Consider the following 25,957-nt stretch of genomic DNA (forward strand, 5'->3'; position numbering starts at 1 on the left):
TAAACAGCAGAATATTTGACAATTTCAAATTCAACAAACTGCCAGATCACTAGTCATGAGTTATGACCCTTGAAGTTGCCAAAACGGATCTTGGTACTGGTAATAATGTTTATAGGTAGAATTTATAAAAACAAGGTAAATTAATAACCTGAATCCTGTAGTCGATCAAGACTGACACTTAAATTGTCAAAATTCACTTTGCAGTCTTGTTGTGCTTAAATCTTTTAGCTCATCCTAATTGGTTATATTGTGAAATCTCAAAATGGGCTGTCGGGTGGCAAGAATTCGGACAATGGTGTTTAGGCGGAATGAATACCAACAATGGGTGGCGAGCAGCGCAAATGGCCACATTGGGTCATTAGGGAGAATGAATACGTATTGGGCATAGTTCAGGCAGTAAGATTACCAACACTGGGCCATCAGGCTGCGCAAATGCCCAAAGTGGGCAGCCAGGCAACAAAAATACCCACAGTGGTGGTCAGGCAGTGCGAATGCCCAAAGTGGACAGCCAGGCAGCATAAATACCCGCAGTGGCCGTCAGGCAGCGCGAATGCCCAAAGTGGGCAGTCAGGCGACATAAATAACCACAGTGGCGGTCAGGCAGCGGGAATGCCCATAGTGGGCAGCCAGGCAACATGAATACCAACAATGACGAATCAGGCAACAAATACGCACACAATGGTAGGTCAGGCAGTATGAAAACCTACCATGGGCAGTCGGTCAAATGCTCCAGGATTGGGTCTCAGTATTGCATAGTTTACTTCTGATCTAAATGAAACACAGTGAGTTCTCCTAACAAGACTTAATAGGTTTGCATGTATTAGGATGGTTTTACTCAGATCTTGATGATACTTGGTTCGATGGTTGGTTATGGATAGTAATTTCAATACAAATTTTGAGTACAAACCAGAACACTGCAAGCGATGCTCAAGTTGTTTTTCCAATAAAAGGGGCAAAACTCCACAATTATTTATGGGCCTCGCTACACATGTGCATATAATCTGTTACAAGGAGTCTGTTCAATTCAAAATACCAACCATGGTCGCCAACAGTAGGCTTTATTCAAACTGCTCAACTTATGACAGCATAGTTGAATAAATTTATTGCAATACTTTAATAAATTTATTGCAATACTTTAATACCGTACATGAAAACCACTACACTACTTGCATACACCAAACATCACATATTATCTGACTTCATATATCAATTTAGTGTAATTCATGTTATTCTAAGGAATTCTCACACATGATCTAATTGGAAAATCTCTTGCATTTTTCGTCCATTTCAACATTTTATTACACAGAAAATGAGTAATTAATATTTGTAATATGCAATACTTTGGGTGGTACAAATTTATCATTAAAAGTGTAATGTTTAAACAAAAATGCTTCCATAGTATTCTATGTTTTCTAGTCCCTAATGATGGGACGAATAATGGTATGATCATCAGTCAATTTAAATAAATTAAAAAAAGAAAAAGAAAGATTATTCACTGTTGTTTTTTTATTGAAGTATTTGTATGGAATCTCTAGTTTTTAAAAGCAAAACAAGAAGTTGGCCAGATTGTTGTTGTTGTTGATCAATCGCGACCCCTTGTTGTATTTTTGTAGAAGATTACCCACGGAAGCTTCCTGTAAAGTTTCATTGAATTTGAACTGGTAGTTTTAGAGATGTTTTTTTAAAGCAAAACAGGAAGTTGGCCATTTTGTTGTTGTTGTTGTTGATCAATCGTGACCCCTTGTTGTATTTTTGTAAAGGGTCACCCAAGGAAGCTTCCTGAAAAATTTCATTGACCTTAGAGTGGTAGTTTCAGAGATGTTTTTTTAAAAGCAAATCAGGAATTCAGCCATTTTGTTGTTGTTGTTGATCAATCGTGACCCCTTTTTGTATTTTTGTAGAGGGTCACCCAAGGAAGCTTCCTGTAAAGTTGTATTGAATTTGGGCTTGTAGTTTCAGAGGAGATGTTTTTTAAAGCAAAACAGGAAGTCGGCCATTTTGTTGTTGATGTTGTTGATCAATTGTGACCCCTTGTTGTATTTTTGTAAAGGGTCACCAAAGGAAGCTTCCTATAAAGTTTCATTGACTTTGCAGTGGTAGTTTCAGAGGAGATGTTTTTTTAAAGCAAAACAGGAAGTCAGCCATTTTGTTGTTGTTGTTATTGATCAATCCTGACCCCTTGTTGTATTTTTGTAGAGGGACACCCATGGAAGCTTCCGGTGAAGTTTCATCAATTTGGCCAGGAAGTTTCAGAGGAGATGTTTTTCAAGCAATTGTTGACGGACTGACCGACTGATGGACGACGGACAAAGACCGATCACAAAAGCTCACCTCAAGCTTATTCTTGTCAAACTTTCGAGCACACTAAGAAGCCAGCTAGAGAAAAATTTGTGTGTAAGCTGTTCCTTATTTGCATCAATCGGATATAAAGATATATTGTAATAAATGGAAAAGTTTTCCAACTACATGGCCATATTTCACTTGCTGTTTTCAATCGTACAACCATCAGTTTGATTCAAATTTCTTACATATTATTCAATATTATTCAATTAACTACCCCCTAGATCCAGGAGCATTTGTCATGTTTCTGTGACAGTTTTACCTTATTATGTATTATAAGAGCTGTTTAAAACATACCATACTCTTGTGTTGCTTTGTAGCAGTTGCATGCACTTAATGTGTACGATTGCTAGGTAAGTCGGCGAAGAAACATGGTTAAAGTAAACAACACAACAAAGTCATTTTCATCATTTTAATAGACATATTTCTATAACTGATCAGTAACAAGTAGAATAAGTAACATCAGCAGCAGCTAATAAAGTATTAAAAGAATCTAACCAATAAGTAAAATAACTAAAAAAAGAATGGATAATAAATGTCTATCCAGACGTCACTAAACATGGCCATTTGTAGACATTATAAACAACAACGGATTTCCTGCAATACATAATACAATCATGTTCATTCATTAATTATGTACACTTTATATATCAATACATCAGTTTGTTCCAATGGCTCGCAAAACAAAAATAAGCACCTGATTAAAATAAATGCATTTTTATTTCTATTACTATATCATGTGACAAAATCCTAAAGTTTGATTGGTCAGCGGGATGCCATGTGACTCTGGACAACTGTCATACCAAGCAGACTAGAAGCATGTCATGGACAGTTAAGAACTACACCTGCAGTTTTACTCAACTCTATTCCAGAACATATAATATTATTTTTCAACTTTTACGGGGAAAACAAACATTACATGAATGCTGAAACAGAGTTCAGGACAGGTCTGTAAAATTCATCTACAAGCATAATAAAAGTGCAGACAGTGTTACCTAGAACATGTTTATCTCTCTACACCATCCATATATGGCACATATATTCTTTACACAATACTACCTTGTACAAATATAAGCAACCATAAACTTAATGTCTAAAATATATCCCAGTTTTACAAAAGTTTTCAGAGTATTACAAGTACAGCAGTGTACGTTTTGTACCATAAACTTGTCATTGTTCGTTGAAACCTACATGATTGAGATCAAACAAAGTCTTGTGAAAGTAATTGTTTACACACAACCATCCCTAGAATACATTCAATCAGTAAATGTAAGCCTTGTTTGTACCCATTGCCTGATATGAGACGGACTTTGGAGTACACAGGCGCAATTGAGTATTGTTCAGGGGAAACAACCCAGTATTAATTGTAATTACTGAAAAACTTGGTTATTTAGAACAGGACATGTAATTGCTACAAACATCTATACTTAACTTTCTTGCAAAGGAAATGGATTTCAACTGAGGGATTTATAACAAAACATGGATTTTCAGATACAAAAATGTCAAGTGACTAGAAAATTATCTAACAGTAAATGCAAAAGTATGGCACTCAATCGAGTTTCAGAAACATGCACCAAATATAGACTTATCATATTAATATGTACATTTATATGCATTTAGCATATTTACTCTTGCCAATTTGGTAGACCTTTAAGACTGAACAAGAATTGTACATTAGTCTTGTCATATCAAAATGAACACATTAATGTGAATGGCACAAAAACTAAACAATTATCATAATTGGGACATGACTTGAAAGGCAGCTTTCAAGCCCCATCTGCAAAGCTGAAAGATAAATGCAGTCTGGTTTGCCACTACAATGCTTGGACCCCAATTTAAATGCAGCCAGACTTTAAATGAAGGCATCAAATTCTCGTTATCATATACATCAGAAGAATGAGAAATACAAGATGTTTTAAATTTAGTATGTCCTAAGTTTTGGATTTTTTCTATTATTATGGATTTCATGTCAGAATCATTCTATTTCTAAACTATAAATAAGCTATGCAATACATTCATCTATTTTATATAACATTTTGTTGATAACAATATTGACATGTCATATTATACATTCTCTACCACATATAGTATTAATGAAAATTGAGACTGAATTCTAACAATATATATACAAACAATAACCATAAGATAACAATTACAGGAACAAGTTTACACATATAGTTTCTATAATAGCTACAAGCTACTAGTCATGTCAAGTAACAGACAGACGAACAGACATACATGAATGTGGCAGAGGACTTGGACCTGCACCATAGTCAACAGTCAAACACATAATTGAACATGTTTTACATATTAAACCAACTCTACAAGAGTTAGTTCCCTTATTTGTCATGGATTCTCTCCCCTCACTTCTCCCTAGCACCATTCAAGGCCTAAACTACCTAGCAACATTTTACAACAGTCACTAAAAATAGTGATGGCCCAAGCCAGTCAGTACAATTCAGTGAGACTCTTCCCATCTGGATGTAAACTTCTACAAAGAAACGTGTACATTCTGAGTGTTTCTGTTTGTAATATCTGAGCCATTGAAGTTTTCAGAATGGTTTTCACTACTTGTATATGACAGTTCCATTGATGTGTCTTCTGAATGGTCAACACTTTCACTTATATTGTCATCTTCACTGTTGAGGCAAGCGCCCTCATGAACTGGATCCATGCTGACATCTTCCTCGTCACTCTGATCGCTGCCGCTGTGTGGGCCCATGTCGTGCCCGTTGGCGGCCATTTCTGATGGAGACATGAGGCGGGACGATGACAGACCTGACCCTGATGACCCTGGACCTCCCTGTTCTGAATCTGTAAGAATAGAAAACACAGTGTTAAATAAATATCATCCTACTAAACTTTCATTTCTCATAATGACTTAAGCAGTAATAATTGATAATAGTACATTAATGAAATACATTTCATTTTAAACATATTCTATCACAAACCAATCTTTTATTTGAAAAGAAGATATTAACAATATTATGGCCAATTTTCTTATCAAAAGTGTGACAGGGACGGATGAGTACATACTGAGCAAACCTTCGACGTATGTGGTCCCAGAATCGCCGTACCAGACCCGGCGGATGTCCTGACGTCTCGCCCGCATCAGGTTCTTGTACTCAGAGATACGCAGCTTCTTACCATCAACTATGCAGGTACGCTTTGGCCTTGGCCTGTGAACAATACATAATACATTGTCTAATATATTCATTCAAGACATATTTCTGTAAACAGGAAGCTAAAAAATCCTTGTGCAATGGTGGAAATGTTGATAAGAGTGATAATGCAAGTCTGCAACTAAATGAAATAATCGGGAGTGAAGAAATGTAGCAAACAGTTACCTGTATCTGTAGTCTGGGTGTTTCTCCATGTGCAGTTTACTGAGACGAGACTGCTCCTCATAAAACGGCTGCTTCTCTGCGTTGGACATTGCCTTCCACTTTGCACCTGAGGACAACAAACAACAAAATGTAATATGATTGAGAAAAATAAACAATATGCTTAGACCTCTTTGCATGGTTATAAAATAAATTTAACTTTAAATTGAAGAGGCATTATTAATAAATAATTATAGTACTCGATTGCCCCTAGTCAAAATTCTTATAGTTAAGTTTCGTAAGGTACTTTGATAATTTTTATCATAAACTTTAACGAGTACAATGGCTGCATACCCAGTATTTTGCTGATGTTGGAATTATGCATGTCAGGGCAGGCCTTGAGTATTTTCCTTCTTTCCTCTCGAGCCCAGACCATGAAGGCGTTCATCGGGCGTTTGATGTGTGGCCGGTTGGGCTCTGGCTTGTCTTTCTGGGTTCGGATGATCTTCGCTCCAAACATCTTGCCTGGATTGTAATATAGAGTTCTTTATTACATTGTCTTATGTCTTGTACAACCGAAAGAATGCTGATACTGTTTAAAGAATAGTAATGTACGTGTATCTGTATGAATTATGTAGAAATAAGATGATGAATGTTGCTAAAGGTGCGTATGTGTCTTGCAAAATGTGGTGTTCCAAATTTTATTTCAATAATTGTTTTTGAGCTGATGTTGTCACCGATACCAAGGTTATGACAATACCTCGACTTCAATAAGATTAGCTAAAAATGAATTGAAGACAAAACTCATCATTATGAATTATTATCAATAATAAATTAGTCTTCTCCGTAATGATAAATGACTTTTACCATGAGTGTTATTAAAGAAATCTAGCTTGCCATTTGTTTCTTTTAGAAGCTCAGGAGATTGTTTCTGTATGATGTATGTTTTTATTGTAATTATTTCAATAAATAATGAATTATGTAAGATAAACTCTTAAGAAATATTGTTCGTTTTAAATTGCTAAGATTATTCAAACATTAGGTCCTTTTCTCATGAACATTACACAAGAAACAAAAAGGCAATCCTCAAATTTTGACAAACTTAATTGGTTAATGAAGTAAGAAGCACACATGATTTCATCTTAACTGCATAAATTCAATATTAATGTTAAAATAATGATATAAGCTCTTCCTGTTTTCTAACAAAAAACTAAGAATTTGGAAGACTCTCATCCAATTTGATACAAAGTTATATCAAGTCATTAAACACAACATTCAACAAGCTCAATGTGAATTATAAGCCTGTGTGTAATTTTCTTTCTCATTTCCAAACAATCTCCTACTGTTAAGTTCAGCTTAGCTACAACAGCCTTGAGAGGCTTCCTTGATTGTTCATCCAGAAAGTAAAAAGACAAATACCAAGGGGGAAGCCCTATTTTGTCTTTAAAAGCAGACACATCTCTTTAGCAATTACAATTTCTTGACTAAATATCTTGAAGCAGCTCCTTTTCAAACAGCTTCTAAATCTTAGTCTCTATTAACTAATACTTCCATTAATATTAAGTATCGTTTACCCATTATAGAAATGTTCAAAAACATTGCATTTCAATCTTCAGCAATTAAATAAACAAGAACCCATACACATATTTTCAATTAATCTTAAATATCTAAAATATCTTTTAGGAAACTAATGTCTAGATAGAAATGATTTTGTATTCAATAACTAATAAAGCATGTCTATTTTAACATCAAGGGAGAATACTCACTTGTAGGTGATGTGCTGTCTGAGCGGAGTTGCTCAGAGTTGCGGTCCTTGGCAGAGATGTTGTGTGGGGAGAGGTGGGACGCCTGGGAATACATGGAAAGCCCGAAACCCGGGAAAACTGGTGGACCATGGGCGGAGTGTTGGGCAGCAGCAAACTGACGTGCCAGGGTCTCGTGAAGCAATGTTTCCTGAATACAAAAATGTATCGTTATAAATATTTTGTTGAAATGCAAATATTTAAAACACTAACAACTCCCCTATGCTATATTCCATTATTTTCCTCTTTTTTTCTTTTATGATTTAATTTTCGAATAAAAGAATCTAAAATTCAATAAATCTTTCAAAAATAAACATTTGTTGGGGTAGAAGATTACCTTGTCATTGTCAAGGCCAGGAAGTTTTCCACCGTTCATCAGGTATGCAGTGTGGGCAGCACTGAAGTTGTTGTTGAGCATGGAGACAGGAAGGTGACCTGTCAGTCCCAGGTAAGGGCTGTACTGAGGGGGCAGGAATGGCGGCCTCATCCCCGGAAACATGGGGGAGGAGGTCTCCGGCAGCGAAACTTTTGGTGGGGTTGATGGAATAGGTGGTGAGCTCAGACTGTTGTTAGCTGATGTGATGGCATTGTTGGAGTTGTGGCATGCCTTGTGGTTCCTGTGTGCTGGTGGAGGCGTGGTCACATGCTCCAAGCCATTGAAGTGCATGGAGTAGCTGTGACGTTCTCCACTGTGCTCACGTTTTATAGGTTCAGACCTAGGCTTGGACAGGTTGAGTGGACCGTCCTGGTCACTGGGGTGTTCCCTGCTTTCCCTGGGGGTTCCAAGCCACATGGGTGTGTGAAGAGCTGAGACTGATGGGCTGGTGGCAGAGTCATGGCGAGGGGATGGAGTCGAGTGGTGGTCAGAGGGGGTGGGGCTGGAATGTGCCGGCGGGGACAGTCTGTATGGGGATGTAGAATACGGTGGAGATGGGTGACTCTTGGCCTCCATGTTGAACCCAGGTGTCATCACTGGTGACATTCTTGAATGCACTGCCATGTGGGGTGGCACTGAAATTATAAGAAACCTTGTACTTTACAGACAGAACAGATGGTGTAGCGTTATTTATGAGCTGATATTTTTCTACTTTTCTTACAGCTATTATTTCCTAACAGTGATTCAGAGCAGCAGACAAGCTTTAAATCAATCAAGTTTCATTATGTTTTTCTTTATTATTTGAAAACAAAACCCCAACAATGAAATCATTAGCTGGAAAAGAAGCTGTACATTACCAGTAGTTTGCTGGCATTAATAAATCTCTGGGAAGTAATGAGACAGTTTTAGCACTCTCACAATTGTGGAAGAATAACATACCAATTATTCCAATTAGAATTTTAGAACATAATGAGAAAAGACGGGATTCCCTGGGTTAGCACACATACAACAGTTTCCAGCAGTTAATAAAAAAATCACTGAATGTATGTTAGTAGGGTTTCCAGCACAATAATTATGAACAAAAATAATGACAAATTAGTGACGCAGAGCAAAAATGTATCTCATACTTCTAGTGTTCTTGGAGTGATGAACATAACTAGCACTCTTGTCCAACCCAATGAGAAAGCACCAGAAGATATATACATCCAGATACACATAAACCGAATACATCTATACCAGAATACATCTTCACCAGAGTTACGGAAATAAATGGTGCCCTCCCAGAAGATGAGTAAAAAAAGATGAACAGATCTAAAATATTAATCTTCCTTAAGTCATTTTCCATTCATCAGTAAAACCTTTCAAAAGAAAATGAGCAAATTACAAAAGATTTGTTTTGCGTCCATTAACTACAGCCGTGATTGATCTTTTATACCACAGGAGGTCAAGTTTTGCCGACAATTCATTTGTTTAATCAGACCAAATGACAAGAGAGAATATCTCAGCATTTCCTTCTGACATCAAATCCAAATTAAGTGCTTTAATTCTTTAATGTTTGAGCCCCACAATGCTTGGAAAATCAGACAATTTCATCTGAGACCACAACTTCTATTTGCCGCAATTTCTGAAGATAACAATGATGTATCTGTGCATAATGTTTTGAAGGCATCATGGCGACTTCAATTTATAATATCTGATCTTCCATCGGTACTCAAAGGCTTAACTTGTTAACACAATGACAGAATTACAAACAGGAATGGAAAAAGTTTTTTGAACTACATGATAATATCTAAACATATATTTGTAAAGATACACTCAGTTATTCACATTAAATTTTGATATTTGAAAATGTTTCAGTTATCTTTTTAATTCTATTTATCAACAGGACTGATCTTTTTTGCACATTTTAAAAAGTAAGTTAACGTCCTGAACATCCATTTAACCTCTTGAAAACTTCGAACAAAGGCGTTGACTTATCTTAGAAATAATATTCGGAAATGGAATACAAAGCTTGGCGTTCTATTGTGGGTCTCTCTCCCTCACCAGGGGGAGATAATCTTTGGAAGTGCGGCAATCATCAATCATATCTTCTATCTACGTTATGTCATTCACCCGCTGACTTTAGGCAGCTCAGAGTTTCCTTTGTGTGAACCATTAAAACACGGAAGCCAGGACTTAAAACTGCAGGCTGCTCCAAGTTTTTTCAAACAAAAAATGCCCCAAGCAAAATATTAAAATTACCATGTAAGACACAAAGTGATACAGTACAGAATTCTGACATCTTTAAACCAAAACATCAATTTAGGAAATGGAACTATTTTTTTCCGTAATGAAAAAGTAATCCAGTTGCCACAAAACAATTAAATATGAGCCACAAAATGCAGGATACAACATTTTGAAACTAAATATAAATGTGAAGAAAGAATAAAGATGCAAAGTTGAAATGTGTCAGTTTTCCATGGCCCTCTTTCAAGATGAGTCTGCATGGATACCCCTGGTCAATACGGCTCCAAGATATAATGGGTTTCATTAATTCAATTAACAGAACAAGGAAAGTCAATCAGCCACCATACTGCAACAACCAACCCACCATTGTTATATACCTGCCTGGAAAACATAGCAGACATTTAATGCAAAACTTGCCTCTTCCTAAAAGCAAACAGACCTTCAGTTTGATGGGTACACCATTCCAATCCCAGTCAATTTTTGCTCATTAAAGCCAGGAAATCTACACTATTCTAGCTTACTTAGGTTTTTGCTCATAAAGATAATCAGAAGTAAAGACAATATGCTAGAAGACTTTTGGGTTGATGAATTGTTCAAAACGTGCCTGTCTCCTCAGCACAGCAGTTGGGCGATGCGGCCATGAAACCTTTACGTTCATCATCCATTCTTTTATCGTAGAAAATCATCCTGTATTATGAGATAATCGGTTAGCTAATGTCCCTTCCAGTCTTCACCACGACTGGAACTTTTTGATGCAATTATAATTATTTTGATAAGAATGGATTTTTATCTTTCACCAGCAGCTGACAGCAGAATTAAAAATGTTTATAGAAGGGAGATCCCTACCTCCTGATAAAATTAAATGTTCTTTTTATGCTTACAGATGGATTTTGACATTTTCATAATTCCAACCACATGGGACGTCAGCGCCTTTGTGTTATGTAATGCTGAGGAAAGGATGTTATTATTTAGAATGAATAATAGCATGAAAATGGAAAAAGGTTGTTTTCTTTATTTTATCTTGAATAAATTATCAACAATATGGCAATGCTACAATATTTACATATTTCATCAATTAGATGTTAGTATCTGAATGTAACAGCATCCTTTGACAAATTATTCTTTGCACATCTGACGGAAGTATTTTAGGGGGCACACACCTTAATGTACAGTAAAGAATGGCACCCACTTCTAGAAAAAACCTTCATTGTTTTAGCAGGAAAACGGAATAATTAAAGCTGCCAGTTTTGACAGACACACCTGAGATGATTGAAACCAAATAGTCCTGTATCAAAATTCCACACTCTAACTAATTTCAACATTTGGCAACCATCTGAAACCTTCTGCAGATGTACCCGTTTGTCTATCAAACAAAAGTAGCAAGATGCTTCTTGCTTTTGGCAAACAATAATTCAAGATATTTTTGATAATCAATTGGATACAAAGATAAACGTTGTCTTTAATTTGTTTGACAAGTTATAAGGATTACTGAAATAATAATTACATTGGAACTGACAAAAGACACAGAAATGGGTGAAACACCTTTCTCTTCTCCAAAATGTTTCTGGGTGTAAGTGCTGGTTGTGGATGCATTTATGTCATGACTTAGAACAGCAGATCAGATAAAACATGATTTGCCATTTTTCTTCATTTCTCTCAATTTAATTTTAATCTAATTTGAATGGAATTGTCTGTAGGTAAGACATGGTGATACATCAATGTCGGATTTTCCGATCCTAGTCTCAACAAAATCAAATTGATTGTGTCTGTTAATTGATAATTCTGGTACAAAGTCATTGTATCATTTTCGACTTAATGTAAAACAAATGGCAATTTACAGAAAGCTCTTACAACCTACGGAAATTCCATTATTTGTTCTTAATGTCGTTACAATGAAATACTTATAATATGAACAACTCATCTTTAAGAACAATGGATCTTGTTTGTTTTGCTGCAATTGTTCTAAACAATGACATTACATACAAAAACCTATTGTAACATGCTGGTTAAACATTACAAACTGACTTTCATTTAAAACAATGCTCAGCTTTTTATTTCGTGAAAGAATTTTAAGTAGACATCTCTTCAACAAACTGACATCTTGAAAGAATGCATTTGCTCGCAGGAAGAGAACAATTCATTGATGTTATGGTTACAATAGCCACTCAGTATTGTTTTATGAGTGTGCAATCTTCCCTACTTGTGGGGGCCATCACATGGACACAAAGATCTCGTGCACTGTACTCAGCTACTGTTTCCTATTGTTTCAAACATGCCACCTTATATCACAATCAAACAGGATAATGCTTTTATATACATCACTTGGAAAAAGCATTGTTAATAAATGCAAAGGAAGTTTAGTTGATGGAAATTTCTTACATTCTAAGATATCTTGCTGCGGTTTTCAGAAAATTCTTTTTTTTCTCTATGATGTAAATCATTAAAGCAAATTAGCTCAACAATATCGTTCCAGAATTACATATCCACTCCAATTCTGCAACATCACTGCTTGGAAGTAGTTATTTTTTTAACAAAGTTCAACAATTTGAAGTCACAATAAACTGGCATTAAAAACTTGTACAGGTGTTGATAATTCAAAAAGAAGAAAGGCTTTTCCCATGGGACAACCATTCCCCTCCCCGTCATCTGGAAAATCTTGACATCCAGAACCCACTTCCAGGAAATGCCTCTTTGCAATGGGAAAGGCCACCACCCATAATGTAGTTTTAAGTTGAACAATGAAATCTGGGACCTTCATAAAAACTGTTTGTAATAGACCACTTGGAATATCTAGATAATTTATTTGCTAATTATGGTATTAATTGTAATATTGTAGAAAGTCCATCAAAATGCACGAGGTTCATTGCTTTTTCAATTGGTTCGTCATTATGGCACTTAAAGATTTCTTGAAATTTTACATAAGATTACAATAGTTAAAGCTGAAAAAATGAGTTAATAGCCCATTGAGATATGAACAACATGTAATTTCCAGGCATTTTAATAATGATCTACTAAAACAATAAAATTTAAAAGCAATAAAACTGTCAATTTATTTTACATTTACTAATTGCAGAAAATCCACTTAAATTTACTTTACCATCATTTTGGAAAATAAAATAAAAAGAATGTTTGCACACCAACAAAAAATTAGCGAAATAATTGTTTCCATTGCAGTTTCTGTCATATGAACATTCATTCCATGCTGGGAAGCAGTTTCATGTGGAATGATAATTCAATAATACAATCATAGTGAGCTCAACTTGATTTCATTATCCGCAGTTACAAATGACAAGATAATTCCTGAGAACAATAGCCACCTGACAGGTCTGTTAATTAATTGTAATGAGTTAATTAGATGGGCAGGTTGTTACCGCCAGGGTGGTCCCCCTTCACTGTAGTCAGGGGGAATAATTCTAAACCAGATGAAATTATTTTGTTTGACTGTACAGCTTTTTTTAACACAAAATCAGCTAAAAAAAACTTCAGTAGGAAATAGATTTTTTCAGGATAAGTAATCATGATGTAAAACTGCCATCTCAACATTTGCGGCATCTTCAGGGTAAAATTACTTAGTTATTTATTAAATTTTCCTGTGATTGATTCCTCCTAAGGTAACATCAATCACAATCAATTTTAATTTAATTACTTAAGTTTGTTAACAAATATTTACCCAATTATCTTATTAGTCACGTGTCTTCATGACTATAATATGTTTATAAAACAACTTGTTCTACAGAATGAAAATGAGTCTATTAAAATTGTATATATATTTTTTAAATGTGACACTAAGAAAGAATTGATAGAAAGTTACATTGCCAGCTTAATGTACTGCCATGTCTTACCATAGTATGTAGGTATAGGTTTCACAGGATGCTGATATGGCTGCTGGCTGAAGGTGGTGTAGATGCCAGTCTGTGACTCCACGCCATACTCATAATACTTGTTTGCTACCATTGTCACTTTCTTAACACACAAAATCAATTATTCACTGATTATCTTGAATCACAATTCTCTGTTTTATTTTTGAAGAGATTTAAACTCCTCTTACAACTAAATCATTATGTCTAATGTCATAAAAAATATATTCACTATCCAAGTCTTGTCAGATTATTCATACGTTTTTAGCTGAACAGTTTATATCATATCACTCAGGAACGCACTTATTCTACATGCGACACTTGTTAAACAATACAGTCACTGTGAATGCAAACCATGAAATGTGCAAGTGGCAGGCTAGTCAGTCACCTTATAGCGGCACTAGTAAGCTCCGCCCACCCTACTAAATGACAGGCCACTATCAGCCTTTAATCTGCCACTACAATGCTTGTTTGTTATCCAATTAGACAAGTAAGTGGATTAGTGATGACGCCAGGTATCCCCATATGACCCCTAATTACTGGTTGACTGACACTGCAGGGCAGTGATAGGGCCCAGAGCCATCTTCAACACTTCACACTGGTCATCTGTGACCAGCCTGTTCATCTTTTTATCGTAGACTTTAAAAATATCTTTAATATATTAATATCAAATCAATGCTTTAGAATTGTATAACAAAACAGAAATAATTAATTATTGGTTCAAAAGTTTAGCATTTTATAATCTACTTCTTTTTAAATTAATTCTTGCATTACAGGGTTTATAAGTATAGTTCAGAGGTCTGTCCAAGGCTTATTCAAGCACAATTTGTTTTACATTTATTTGCTTATTTTGCAGTGAATTAACATTTTTCTTATTCTTGGTTGAAAAAAGGAACAGAAAGCTTCGGCCGAATTCATGAATGGAAGACGCGAGAGTAATAGACCTGTTGACGTAGTTGCTGAGAACGGCCCAACAATGCTTCGGAGGAAGGAAGTCCTTGACTTTAGACAAATATTGGCCTTTTGTCACTGTATTCTCTCAATTAGTTCTGTAATTGTTCAAGTGTGTCTTGAGAGGTGCTTGCATCTCAACAACATGTTGGCCAGATTTCATGAAGATCGGTTATTTCATCTTGACCACAGAAACAAACAAGTTATAAATAATCAAATTTCTAAATCTGAGCTTGTGTAAGTTGAAGGTCAATGGAGCTTTTTTATTCTGAAAGTTTAACCTATTGCTTAAAAGTCTTTGGTGCAAAAAGGGTGCTTGCAATAATGTTTCCTGAAATTGTTGTTTACTCTTACACTGCCAAGAATTTATTACCTGGTAGGCACATTTCATAGAAAGTTGTCAACTTTATAGTCTTCAACAATAACAAGTGTCATCAATGCCAACCATCCTTTAATTGTTTTATAGCCTATATAGCATATTTAAGGACTTTTTCATATATAAATTTACTTATGTTATTTTAAGAGCAATTTACAATGATGGTACTTCTTATCTTTGGACAATTGTTAAATGACAATTTTTTACACAAAATCAGGGATAAACAAATTTGTTGTTGTGACAGGATGACATCAAAGCCTGTGTACAATATTGCTTATCACCTAATCATACAAGATCAAGTTTAGATTTATTACAATGACAACATCCTTGCTCCTTTATCTGCCAAATAAATCTTTTCTAGCCCCTAATTGTGGCAGTAATCCAATAAGGGATCAAACGCAAGAACAAAGTGGCCCCTTTGTGGCCAGATTTGGAAACATTAGCTATCATACTGACCCTGTCAAGGCAAGGCAGTTAAATATGGGTACACTTAATTATACCAATTGCACCTTCACTGCAGGTACTATTTAACGCTAAAGCTTTAAAGCATTCACAATATTTAAATCAAATTTTGAAAGAAAAATTAAAATACTGGGCAAGCAGTAAAGATGAAGACAATGATAGCACAATACATGGTGATATGAGGACAATCAGTTCATTATTGTCACCTCCATGTGATCCCTGGGTAAAAGGGGACAGAGATCCCTGGCCCCAGATCAAACAATTCCCTGCCAACACAATAGGCACCAGCAGACTTCGCACCTCCTTAACAGGATCTGCACACCTTGCACAATAGCCTAACACCCTGGTGGTGGTCAATCTCAGAACACTAGCAGTGCAGCCAGTGGTCACTCTGCAGGACACAATGGCCATAGGGCACAAGAGAGGACATTGACCAGCTGATGAGGCAGGATGACCACTCAAGAGCCACTTGATTGTCACAATGTGATGACAACAATGCCTGCTGACAATGGCTGGGGGATGATGAGAACACTTCAAGTTGGAAATGTTTTTTTACTGCACCCTCTACAATGTTAGACTGACACCACTTGAAGTGGCATTGTGTAAATAATGGATTCTTGAAACAATTAACTAATTAAATCTTCACACATTAATAACATTTTCAATAAACGAATAACAAAAAAAGTTTCATTTCCGGAGATCAAATATCCTTCCTTATCAAGGAACAAAAGGGCACTTTCAAATACTAAATCTCTCAAAAACACTTATTATCAAAGCTTAGCCAAAGTCATTATCTTAATCAAATAATCCCAAAGTTACAGAGATTCAATCATCACAAAATCAAATCAACATTGGAATAAATCTTTATCTCATAATTGAAAAACAACAAGAAATCATCAGGTACATGAGTTTCCACCTTCGCAACAATCCTGCAACAATCCCGGCAATCACAGGGATGAAAGATGGAAACAACACATTATATAGAAACAAGGTTCACTAAAAAAAGATCTTTAACAATAGACAAGCTTCTATGAAATTTCTGAATAAGACAAGAGAAGCAGCCAGTGTGATGAGTTTTACCCAGTGAACTTGGGAAGGGGCGGGAATCCCTAGTTATTGTAGTCGTAAATAATTGCCCGTGTATTGTAAAATGCACTAATTCACTGTCTTCATAACATCCTGACATGTTATTAGTTATTTTTTTCATCACACTTCAAAGGGTTCATTTTGCCAAGTAGCCAATCTTCGATATGATTGCAACGAATCGCTATTAAGATTGTTCTTTCTGGTCTAAAAGGTCATAATTAACATACCTATTTTAAGGACAAGAGGTGTATGAAGAATGTCACATACATGTACACAATTTGTATATAATAATTATATTATATATGCGCTTTTTCATGAATGACCTCTTTGAGATGACATGATTCTTGAATCATTTTCCCTCCTGATTGAAAGATAAATATTCAGTAGGTGAAGACAAAATAGTGAAAACAAAATTCCACTGATGCACTGATCAGTCTTTCTATCACAAAGCCAATGTTTTCATGCAGAGCTGCCCTGTCTGATGGGGCCCAACCCTAACCTGGCCTGATACCCTTAGCCCATGCAAACAACCCATTTTCCCATGATTTTTCTCAATGAAAATCAGTATCCAGGTGAACAGACTGATGAATCAAATGATTATATTATTATCTCTTCACACTTTTTGTTTTAAACACACTCTCTGACAATGAAACACACAATAGCCAAAAGAACAAAAACATTTTCATTAAAGTTTTAAACCGCGGAGCATAGAAATGACATCTTTTAAATGTCTTGCTCATAAAAGGGTTTATTCTCATTTTTAAATGGCCAGAAACAATGGAGTCTTTTTGCTTTCAACTTGCGGGTTGACAATGGCGGTATGTCATTAAAGCAGTGCATGCAGATGAGATAGCCAAGTCCTGTAGTTGAGATGGTGAAGATCCCAACCTACTGACCCTTGCAGAAATCACTGACCAAAAACAATCCCTGTAAAACCATTGTTCCATTGTGCAGTCGGAAAAACTGGCCGACTTCTAAAGGAAATCGGGACATATTGTTTTATTTTTCGCCTTTTGTACTGATTGTCCTTTTTAAAAATATTTAATAATAAAACAGCATGTGTGGCCACAAGTTGGAATTAATAATATCACAAAAGATTAAAAGCCATAAACATCTTCAATCATTTTTATGTTTTTTCTATTAAACCATTGGGACTAAATCATTTTTCACAAAACATTTCTTGCTCTCAGAACAAGTTGTTTCACTATTAATTCTGCCAATTTTTCATATTAAAGTGCTTTCCTTTCCAATGGAGTTCTTGCCTAATATCAGGGGTACCCATGCTACAAAATGAGTTTGTTCCCAGATTTTCTTAACAAGGAATATAATTCTATAAATAGCTGGCACTGACAATGTGACATGTCAGCATCTTGATCAAATGAATGGATAAAAGGGGAAAGAAGTGGATAAACCTTGTCAACATTCTGATAGAACGATAAGCACAAACAAACAAATTAATAAGGCAGCAAGCTAACAAGGGGTGTAAGATAATCATATTAGTTCGGTGTCAATTATGACACGTGTGTATGCAACCACACACGCTTTCTTTATATCTTTATGTCATCTCAGCCATCTTGATGAAATGATCTTAACCGATAAACGCAGTCGTTAATTATTGCTTAAAAGATCACCTGAATTTAAAACAATAGGTATTAGTTGCGAGTTAATTTAAAGTACAATGAGGTCTTGATTACATCTAGACTTTGTTTTAAATGTTACTAAACAGTCAAAAATGATACATTTTCTATGCACTTTTGTTGAACCTGCGTTAACAGATACTCCTTATGTAAAATGTCATCATTCGTTAAAACGGAAATATGAACAATGAAACAAAAGGTATCCTACAGTTGTGTTCAATGAAGCTGGTTGATCAAAGTACGGAGTGAACTAGGGAACTCAATGGAAGATACTATCTATTATGCTTTTAAGTCATTATATCTATTAACCTTGAGTATTTCTTTATATTGAACACATAAAAGTGACAGAATTTGTTTTACTCTGACAAAGAATTTTTCAGTAAAACTATAACCATAAGAGCGCTACGTATGATTCGCGAACATGCAGCACGTGATTCACCAGTGCATAATACTTAACCAAATAGCGTTCAGAACATTTTTTACGATTGCGCAGGTCATGATTCACGAGCAAGTAGCACATGATTCACGAGCACGTAGCACATGATTCACGAGCACATTTACGTAGCACATGATTCACCAGCACGTAGCACATGGTTCACGAACACGTAGCACATGGTTCACCAGCACATGGCACATGGTTCACAAGCAAGTAGCACATAATTCATGAGCACTTAGCACATGGTTCACAAGCACATTGCACATGATTCATGAGCACGTAGCACATGATTCTGGAGCACGTAGCACATTGTTCACAAGCACATTGCACATGATTCATGAGCACGTAGCACATGATACTGGATCACTTAGCACATGGTTCACAAGCACATTGCACATGATTCATGAGCACATAGCACATGATTCTGGATCACTTAGCACATGGTTCACAAGCACATTGCACATGATTCATGAGCACATAGCACATGATTCTCGAGCACGTAGCGCATTGTTCACAAGCAAGTAGCACATGATTCACGAGCACATGGCAAATGGTTCACAAGCATGTAGCACATGGTTCACAAGCACGTAGCACATGGTTCACGAGCAAGTAGCACATGATTCACAAGCACATAGCACATGGTTCACAAGCACATAGCACATGGTTCACCAGCATGTAGCACATGGTTCACGGACACGTAGCACATTGTTCACGAGCAAGTAGCACATGGTTCACGAGCACATAGCACATAATTCATGAGCACATAGCACATGGTTCACAAGCACGTAGCACATGGTTCACCAGCACGTAGCACATGATTCACGGGCACGTAGCACATGATTCACAAGCACGTAGCACATGGTTCACAAGCAAGTAGGACATGATTCACAAGGACGTAGCATGCCCAAGCAGCAAATGATTAACCTTTTTCAAGAGTTGGTGAAGAGATAAAATTCTATCCCAAAAAAAAGGCATAGTTATAGGACTTGCCTGTAACTATAACATGCCCATCATGTGAACCAAGTTTCATTACAATAGTTTTTGAGTTATAAAACCCAAGGTTAAACATCCAATACAAACATCAATTTTCAAAATACAGAACATGTTACTTAATTTTCCCAGCCTCCTGTTTTCATGGTATTTATATATCAATTCTCAGAAACAACTTGTGGGAAAAAAGTGTAGTTTTGACTTTGCTATTCAAATAACCATAAACACTAGCAGCCCCTAAAATAATTGGATTATTAATCAAGTTTATTTGAGGCATGAAGAGCAAGGGACAATATGGCGAGCATGTTTTTTCGGAAGTATTCGACTATTATACACTTGAGACAAGAGCACTCTTGACTTCTGTTAAAGTGATATAGCTTATAGAACCATTCAACACATAATAATATAAATTGGTGTTTTCCGCATTATTTGACTGCGCTCTGGTGTGGAGCAAGAACACTGGGAAAGCAACAGGGAGAAAATCATCACCGCAGACAGCCAGAGTCCTAGAACTGTTGACTGGCACCAGCCTCATTAACAAACGGATAAATTACCTTTGATCTGAACAAGTTTATGATCCAACCCTACTTGCATAAGACAATAGTTTCATTTTCATTAAATGGTGGGAAAAAGAATTTCTTTAATTAAGCAATAATTCAGGATGCATCCGCTATCAAACATTGATGTGTTAAATGTAATGCTGTTGCTGTAAAAATACTAATCATGATCGGTAATTACATCTCCAAAAATCTCATAATTCCTTTTGGCACTCATAACAGGATCTAAACACAAATTAATTTATTACAACTGTTTCATTAGTTTTTTCTAATAATTGTAAAATTGAACACAACTGCTGTATCCGTTTCCCAACTTCAAAAGCTTGAAAGTACAGGAAATAGGTAGACAACAATTCTGTGATTGTTGGCGCGATGTGCAGAACTGATAGAATAGGTGCAGAAACTTCATTCATTCATAGATTCTCACTAGATCTGTGAATGAACCTTTTTTTCTGCAAAATCATTTGGAGAATGTTTTAACTGGGAAAACATGTAAACTTTGGCATAAAAGAATCAATTTGTTTGAACTTGATCATCTTTCACTTTCAGAGCACACCTGCACTTTACCTGATCATTAGTCTTCATTAGTGCCAGTAATCTTATTATGAAAGCTACAAACTTATATTCAACAATTAAATCTATAACTTATAATTAAAACTTCTGTAACAACTTCTTTCCGTAATTGTACATATGCAGGAGTTGTTTCAGATGCATCTGCCTTATATGATGTACTTGTTTGCCTTTTTGATTTCTATTCAGCCAAAAGGCCTATCATGAAACAACAAGCAATAAATTGCTCCAATTGTCTGTTAATCACAACAAAACCATTGTTTCAAAATGTACCCTAATTTACTCAAACATTACAAACAATGAATGTTTTGTACATCAGATACAATTATTGCATGGAGCAGGCATCACAGTTCATCTTCTCCAAGTTTATCTTGAATACTCTCTTAAAGACGAAGTTTGTATTTACAAGATTTTGGAGCTTTCTAGTATGTGAAGTTTAATTCCTTTTGCAGACAAATCTGTTCAAATCTGTGAAAATGCTTTTAAATCCAAATGTCTGCCAAACTTATTAAAGTCTGCATGAAAATATAGAAAATACATTAATAATGGTTAACATGGAGAAACCACTCCGATGAGTTGCTCAGTTATGTAAAATCCAGATATTTGTTTGCGCTTTGACACAGCGTCAGCTAAGAAACAAAGCGAGCAACAGTTGTTGAAGACATTTGTCCCGTCACTCACAGGGGAGATAAACGATTGCCAAAGATGATTTCACTAATTTGAGAACAACAGAAACACGAACAACAATCATCAACCGTCATCAGTTACTTTGGGTTGGCTCGAGACTAAGTGATGGTGACGGATAATTAGAGAACGAGAAAAAATTATCTCCTTTCCTTGTTATATAGATAAATGGCATTCTCTATAATATTTTCTTGGCTCAAGCCCGATGCTTGCATGTCAAGGTTTTGTACAGTGGTGAAGACAAGGGCACTGCCGTTGCTATGAGTCACTTCCTCCAACATAATCAGACATACTTAAAAAATCTAATTATTACAACTGTCCTAAGTCAACAAGTATTTGAGTTGAACTGTTTTATTGCATATGATGACAAGCAGAGAAAAGCAATATTTTTGCCGGACAGTTTTGTATGCACTGTTGCTGTTTGTGGGTAGCGGGGATCACTGCCGATGTTATACAGAGAGGAAACACACACCCCAACCTGGAAACTGTACTCAGAAATCCTAAACAGATGCGAACTTGTGCAATGAGCCAAAAAATGATCTTCTAACTCGTATGGTGGGAACCATTGTTTTCAAATGTTCAGAGAAAATCTGCAATTAATGAAATAATCGACTTACGAAATACAGAATGAACAAGCGGTAAATTTGTAAATTTCTAATGGGAACACAAGTGCAAACTTTGATGTAAATGTGTAAAAGCTAAGTTTCAAAGAAAGGGTCATAACCAACGCATTTGGCCAAATTAAAGAACTCCACCCATAAATAGTTCACAGCATGGATTGGGTGCCTTAATATAACAAGAAAGATCTCCCACTGACAGGATAATTTACATACAACAATTAAATACATTCCATCAATCAACTTTAGAGAAAACTCTTTTTGAAAGAACCCTCAAACAAGAATTAATGTACTGAAATAATGAAGCTTTTTAAATGTATAATTTTACACCAATTTAGACCATGATGCTGACCACATCACATTTCCACAACTACGAACCCAGTATGTCACAGCATGATTTTCATTCTTTTTACTGCTACACTGAGCCAAAAATTGCATATAAAAGCTTTTCTACCTGCCACAAATAATATCTGAATTTAAATTTCAAAGAAATTGACAGAACTACAATGATAAATACATTAATTTGACTAAAATATTTGTACAAAAGGCTAGAGCAAAAAACATGTGAATAAATTTACATGGTTTAAGAAAAAGAAAACGATAAACCAAAACCTGCTGAGACCATGAATGAAGAAACTAATGCCAGGTTCTTCAGTTGCTGGTAGGGGTCAGAACTCACGTCTTGGAAATTCACATACATCGGAAGAACAATCAAGCAGATTACAGAAACAACTAGTTGAGATAACAGAGATAATCAGGCGATTACTGATAAGCCCGGCACAAACCAAGTACCAAGCAAGTTCACATTTTATGGAGCCGAGGAGAGGCGATGCTTTATTACGGGGCTTTAATGAAGCCTCTTCAATCTGGAGGCTCATCTACAGGATATATGGTGTGGCAAATGGAACTAAAGGATTCCATTTCAATCAAATTAAAATAAAGATTGTGTAAACTCAATTTCCGCTGAATTGTTCTCTGTAGAATTAGGGACTAAGTGAAGCTGAAACCGATTTTTTTCTTTCACTTACCATCATATTTCTGGTTATCTGGACTCGGGGACCTTTCTTCAGAGCTCTGGAAACAAGAAAATTAAGAAGGTTCAAAATAGTTTACTTATGGTAAAATAAAAGTGAAAATAGAAGATTGAAAGTTGTGATAAAAATTAATTAGTTGATGTTTTAAAATTAACAGAGAATTCAAAGCTGAACAATTTTATGCTTAATAAAAATGTCAAAGCTTGGCTCAGCCTGATCAACTTTTTTTTACAAATTTTATATTTTGGCATTATTATCTGGGGAAAATATACAATTTCTGTGTCTTATCTAACATAACAAACACGTCAGATCGCACAATCAGACCTCCTCCGAATATTTTATTTTTCTTTCTTCAGAGTGCCTTGTTGCTCACTTAAATATAGACTGTCACAAAGTTAGATTTTTATGAAATAATTTTCTTATCTAAAAAATAAAGCATTCAACTGCCATCGGCATTTTGTTGGTGCCAAGAGTTTTTGCCTCAGTTCTGACATCCTGCAAATCTTATTACAATATATTCTGCAGTTATCGCAAAACTTGATATGCCTTTTCCATATTTTTCTACCCTCTGAGTGCAAACAATGAAATTCATCCTAGGTTTGGATACATTATAAAATCGTTATGATAGAAAAGATATGATAAAAGCATCTCAATTGTTTGCAGGTTTTGAACCATGAGAATAGCTTCCATTATTCAGAATTAGGATGTCTCCCAGTCCAATTATTTAATGAATTCCAAGGCAAGTGAAGATCTTGGCACAACATTAAGTAAGATATTAATAAGGTTTATCATATCAGTTTTCATATTTCCAGAATTTATTATCTGGGAGGCCATTTCTGTTTCTTCAATCTAATTTATTATTGCCTGGTCATGCATGTGTCTCATCAAAATGTTTACGAGCAGTTGCAGCCAGCAAGCCCAGGTTACAAAATCAAACAGAAGAAACTTTATCCATTTCTGGTTCAGCAACTTCAAGCCCCTTGCATTCCTCATAAATTCATGATGCCTCTATTATTTACAATTAGATTCCAATAGAAGCCTCATTAAATCAATTCAAATTAGGCCCCTTAATCAATCACATACCGATGGGTTCTAGGAAGCCATTAAGCAGTGCAATCATCAGCACATGTTGGCAAGGAGAAACAAAGCGAGGGGCTATCAGTGGACATCAGCATTCATTTGGAGAGAAGTCATTACTACAGCCACCCTGACCCCCAGAAATCAGTGGTGTCAGGCCAATTTATATGTGTTGTAAATTTCAATTTCAGAAAAGCTAGAAATTGCCAGTTGTTTAGAAAAATGCCAAAGCTGGTTTTTCATACAGAGTTAGGCAAAGTGATGACAGGCTTTGATTTCTGGCTTTGACACCCAGTGAATTTGGGATAATGCCACTCTCATTTATAAGAAATGATTTAGCCATTACTTTTTCAAACATTGCAATTATTAATGTCCACTTAGATGCAACAGATTTCCATTAGATTGAACCCAGTTCAACATGAATACAGCCAGTGAACCTTTGTAATATGTGTTTTGGTTAAACATTTCTTGGAAAAAAGTAAACAAGTGAATTGAATTGAAAGAACATGTCCAATTAAAGTAGTGCAATCACTTGATTTGTTTTTTTGAAAAACACTTATATCTTACTGAATTCCTTTAGAGAATTATTTATACAGATTTCGTTGTCTATAAAATAATTTAATGAAATCATGGTACAAGTGTTATTTGCTAAAGCCAATGGGAAAAAAAACTATATAAGAACACCCTACAGTATTTTGAATTTTGTCTTACATTTTTCTATTTCTATGGGACTGATACGAAAATGAGAATGCCATGATTTCAATTATTGTTTTTGAACTTTATTTCAAACATGCAGAAAGGTTAACAGTTTTGGCACGAGAATGGTTACTATCATATCTAGATGGGAGGTTACATTATTTGTGGTGGGCCAGCTTGCCACTGAACAGGTGCATTGAAAAATTATACCATTGTAGAAATTGCATTATAGTTTGTTTTTAAAAAAAAAAACATCAGGTTTTGAAGATTTTAAAATTATTTTTTTTATATTACGTTTTCAAAGAAACACTGATAACGTGATCATTGAAGAAAATATTTTAACACAAAAAATACACTGTTGAGAGAAAATCTCTGTAAAATATTATGTATCACTATTTTATGCTTTATTTAAACATACCGGTAAACTAAACTATAGAATTGTTGTTTGAACATATTTATTTTTTTGTAAATTCCTTTAAATGTTTAAAGAAAAAAATAACTAAATGGTATGTTACACATGTTAAATAGATGGAGTTATCTTAAATTTAATGTACAGTCTTATCAAAAACAGACATTTTGTTTTAATTCAATGGCATTTGTTTTCTGAAACAAGGAATGATAAGATACAGAATGAGTACCATCTTTTCTTTTAATGTTACAGCACATCCAGCCATTAACCAATGGTGATTTATCATTTGCTTTTTTTCCATGAATACAAGAAATTCAAATGCTGTTCTTTAGACCTAGGTTACTGTTATGTGTCAGTGTTTTGAAATGCAATGTGGATGAGAGTCATAATCATCATGAAATATACATAAAAAAATATATACATTTCTGGGTAACAGAAAGTCATGTTTTTA

General features: G+C 35.4%; 1 protein-coding gene across 7 annotated transcripts in view; it reads right to left on the bottom strand.

Moving 5' to 3' along the window:
• Window positions 1-2,738: 2,738 nt before the first annotated feature.
• Window positions 2,739-25,957, bottom strand: part of LOC128231676 (transcription factor Sox-5-like) — a 94,444-nt gene continuing 71,225 nt past the window's right edge. For 6 of the 7 annotated variants that reach the window (XM_052944741.1, XM_052944740.1, XM_052944737.1 and 3 more), the window contains 7 exons: window positions 23,319-23,364; window positions 7,803-8,476; window positions 7,430-7,616; window positions 6,018-6,188; window positions 5,688-5,793; window positions 5,377-5,519; window positions 2,739-5,154 (listed from right to left, as the gene is read on the bottom strand). In XM_052944741.1, coding sequence (XP_052800701.1) covers window positions 4,832-5,154; window positions 5,377-5,519; window positions 5,688-5,793; window positions 6,018-6,188; window positions 7,430-7,616; window positions 7,803-8,476; window positions 23,319-23,364 — 1,650 coding nt within the window. In that variant the 3' untranslated portion in view covers window positions 2,739-4,831. The remainder of the gene's footprint in view (window positions 5,155-5,376; window positions 5,520-5,687; window positions 5,794-6,017; window positions 6,189-7,429; window positions 7,617-7,802; window positions 8,477-23,318; window positions 23,365-25,957) is intronic. The other variant, XM_052944736.1, reaches the window with a different exon arrangement.

This window comes from Mya arenaria, chromosome 4 (genome assembly GCF_026914265.1).
Source record: "Mya arenaria isolate MELC-2E11 chromosome 4, ASM2691426v1".
Lineage (NCBI taxonomy): Eukaryota > Metazoa > Mollusca > Bivalvia > Myida > Myidae > Mya > Mya arenaria.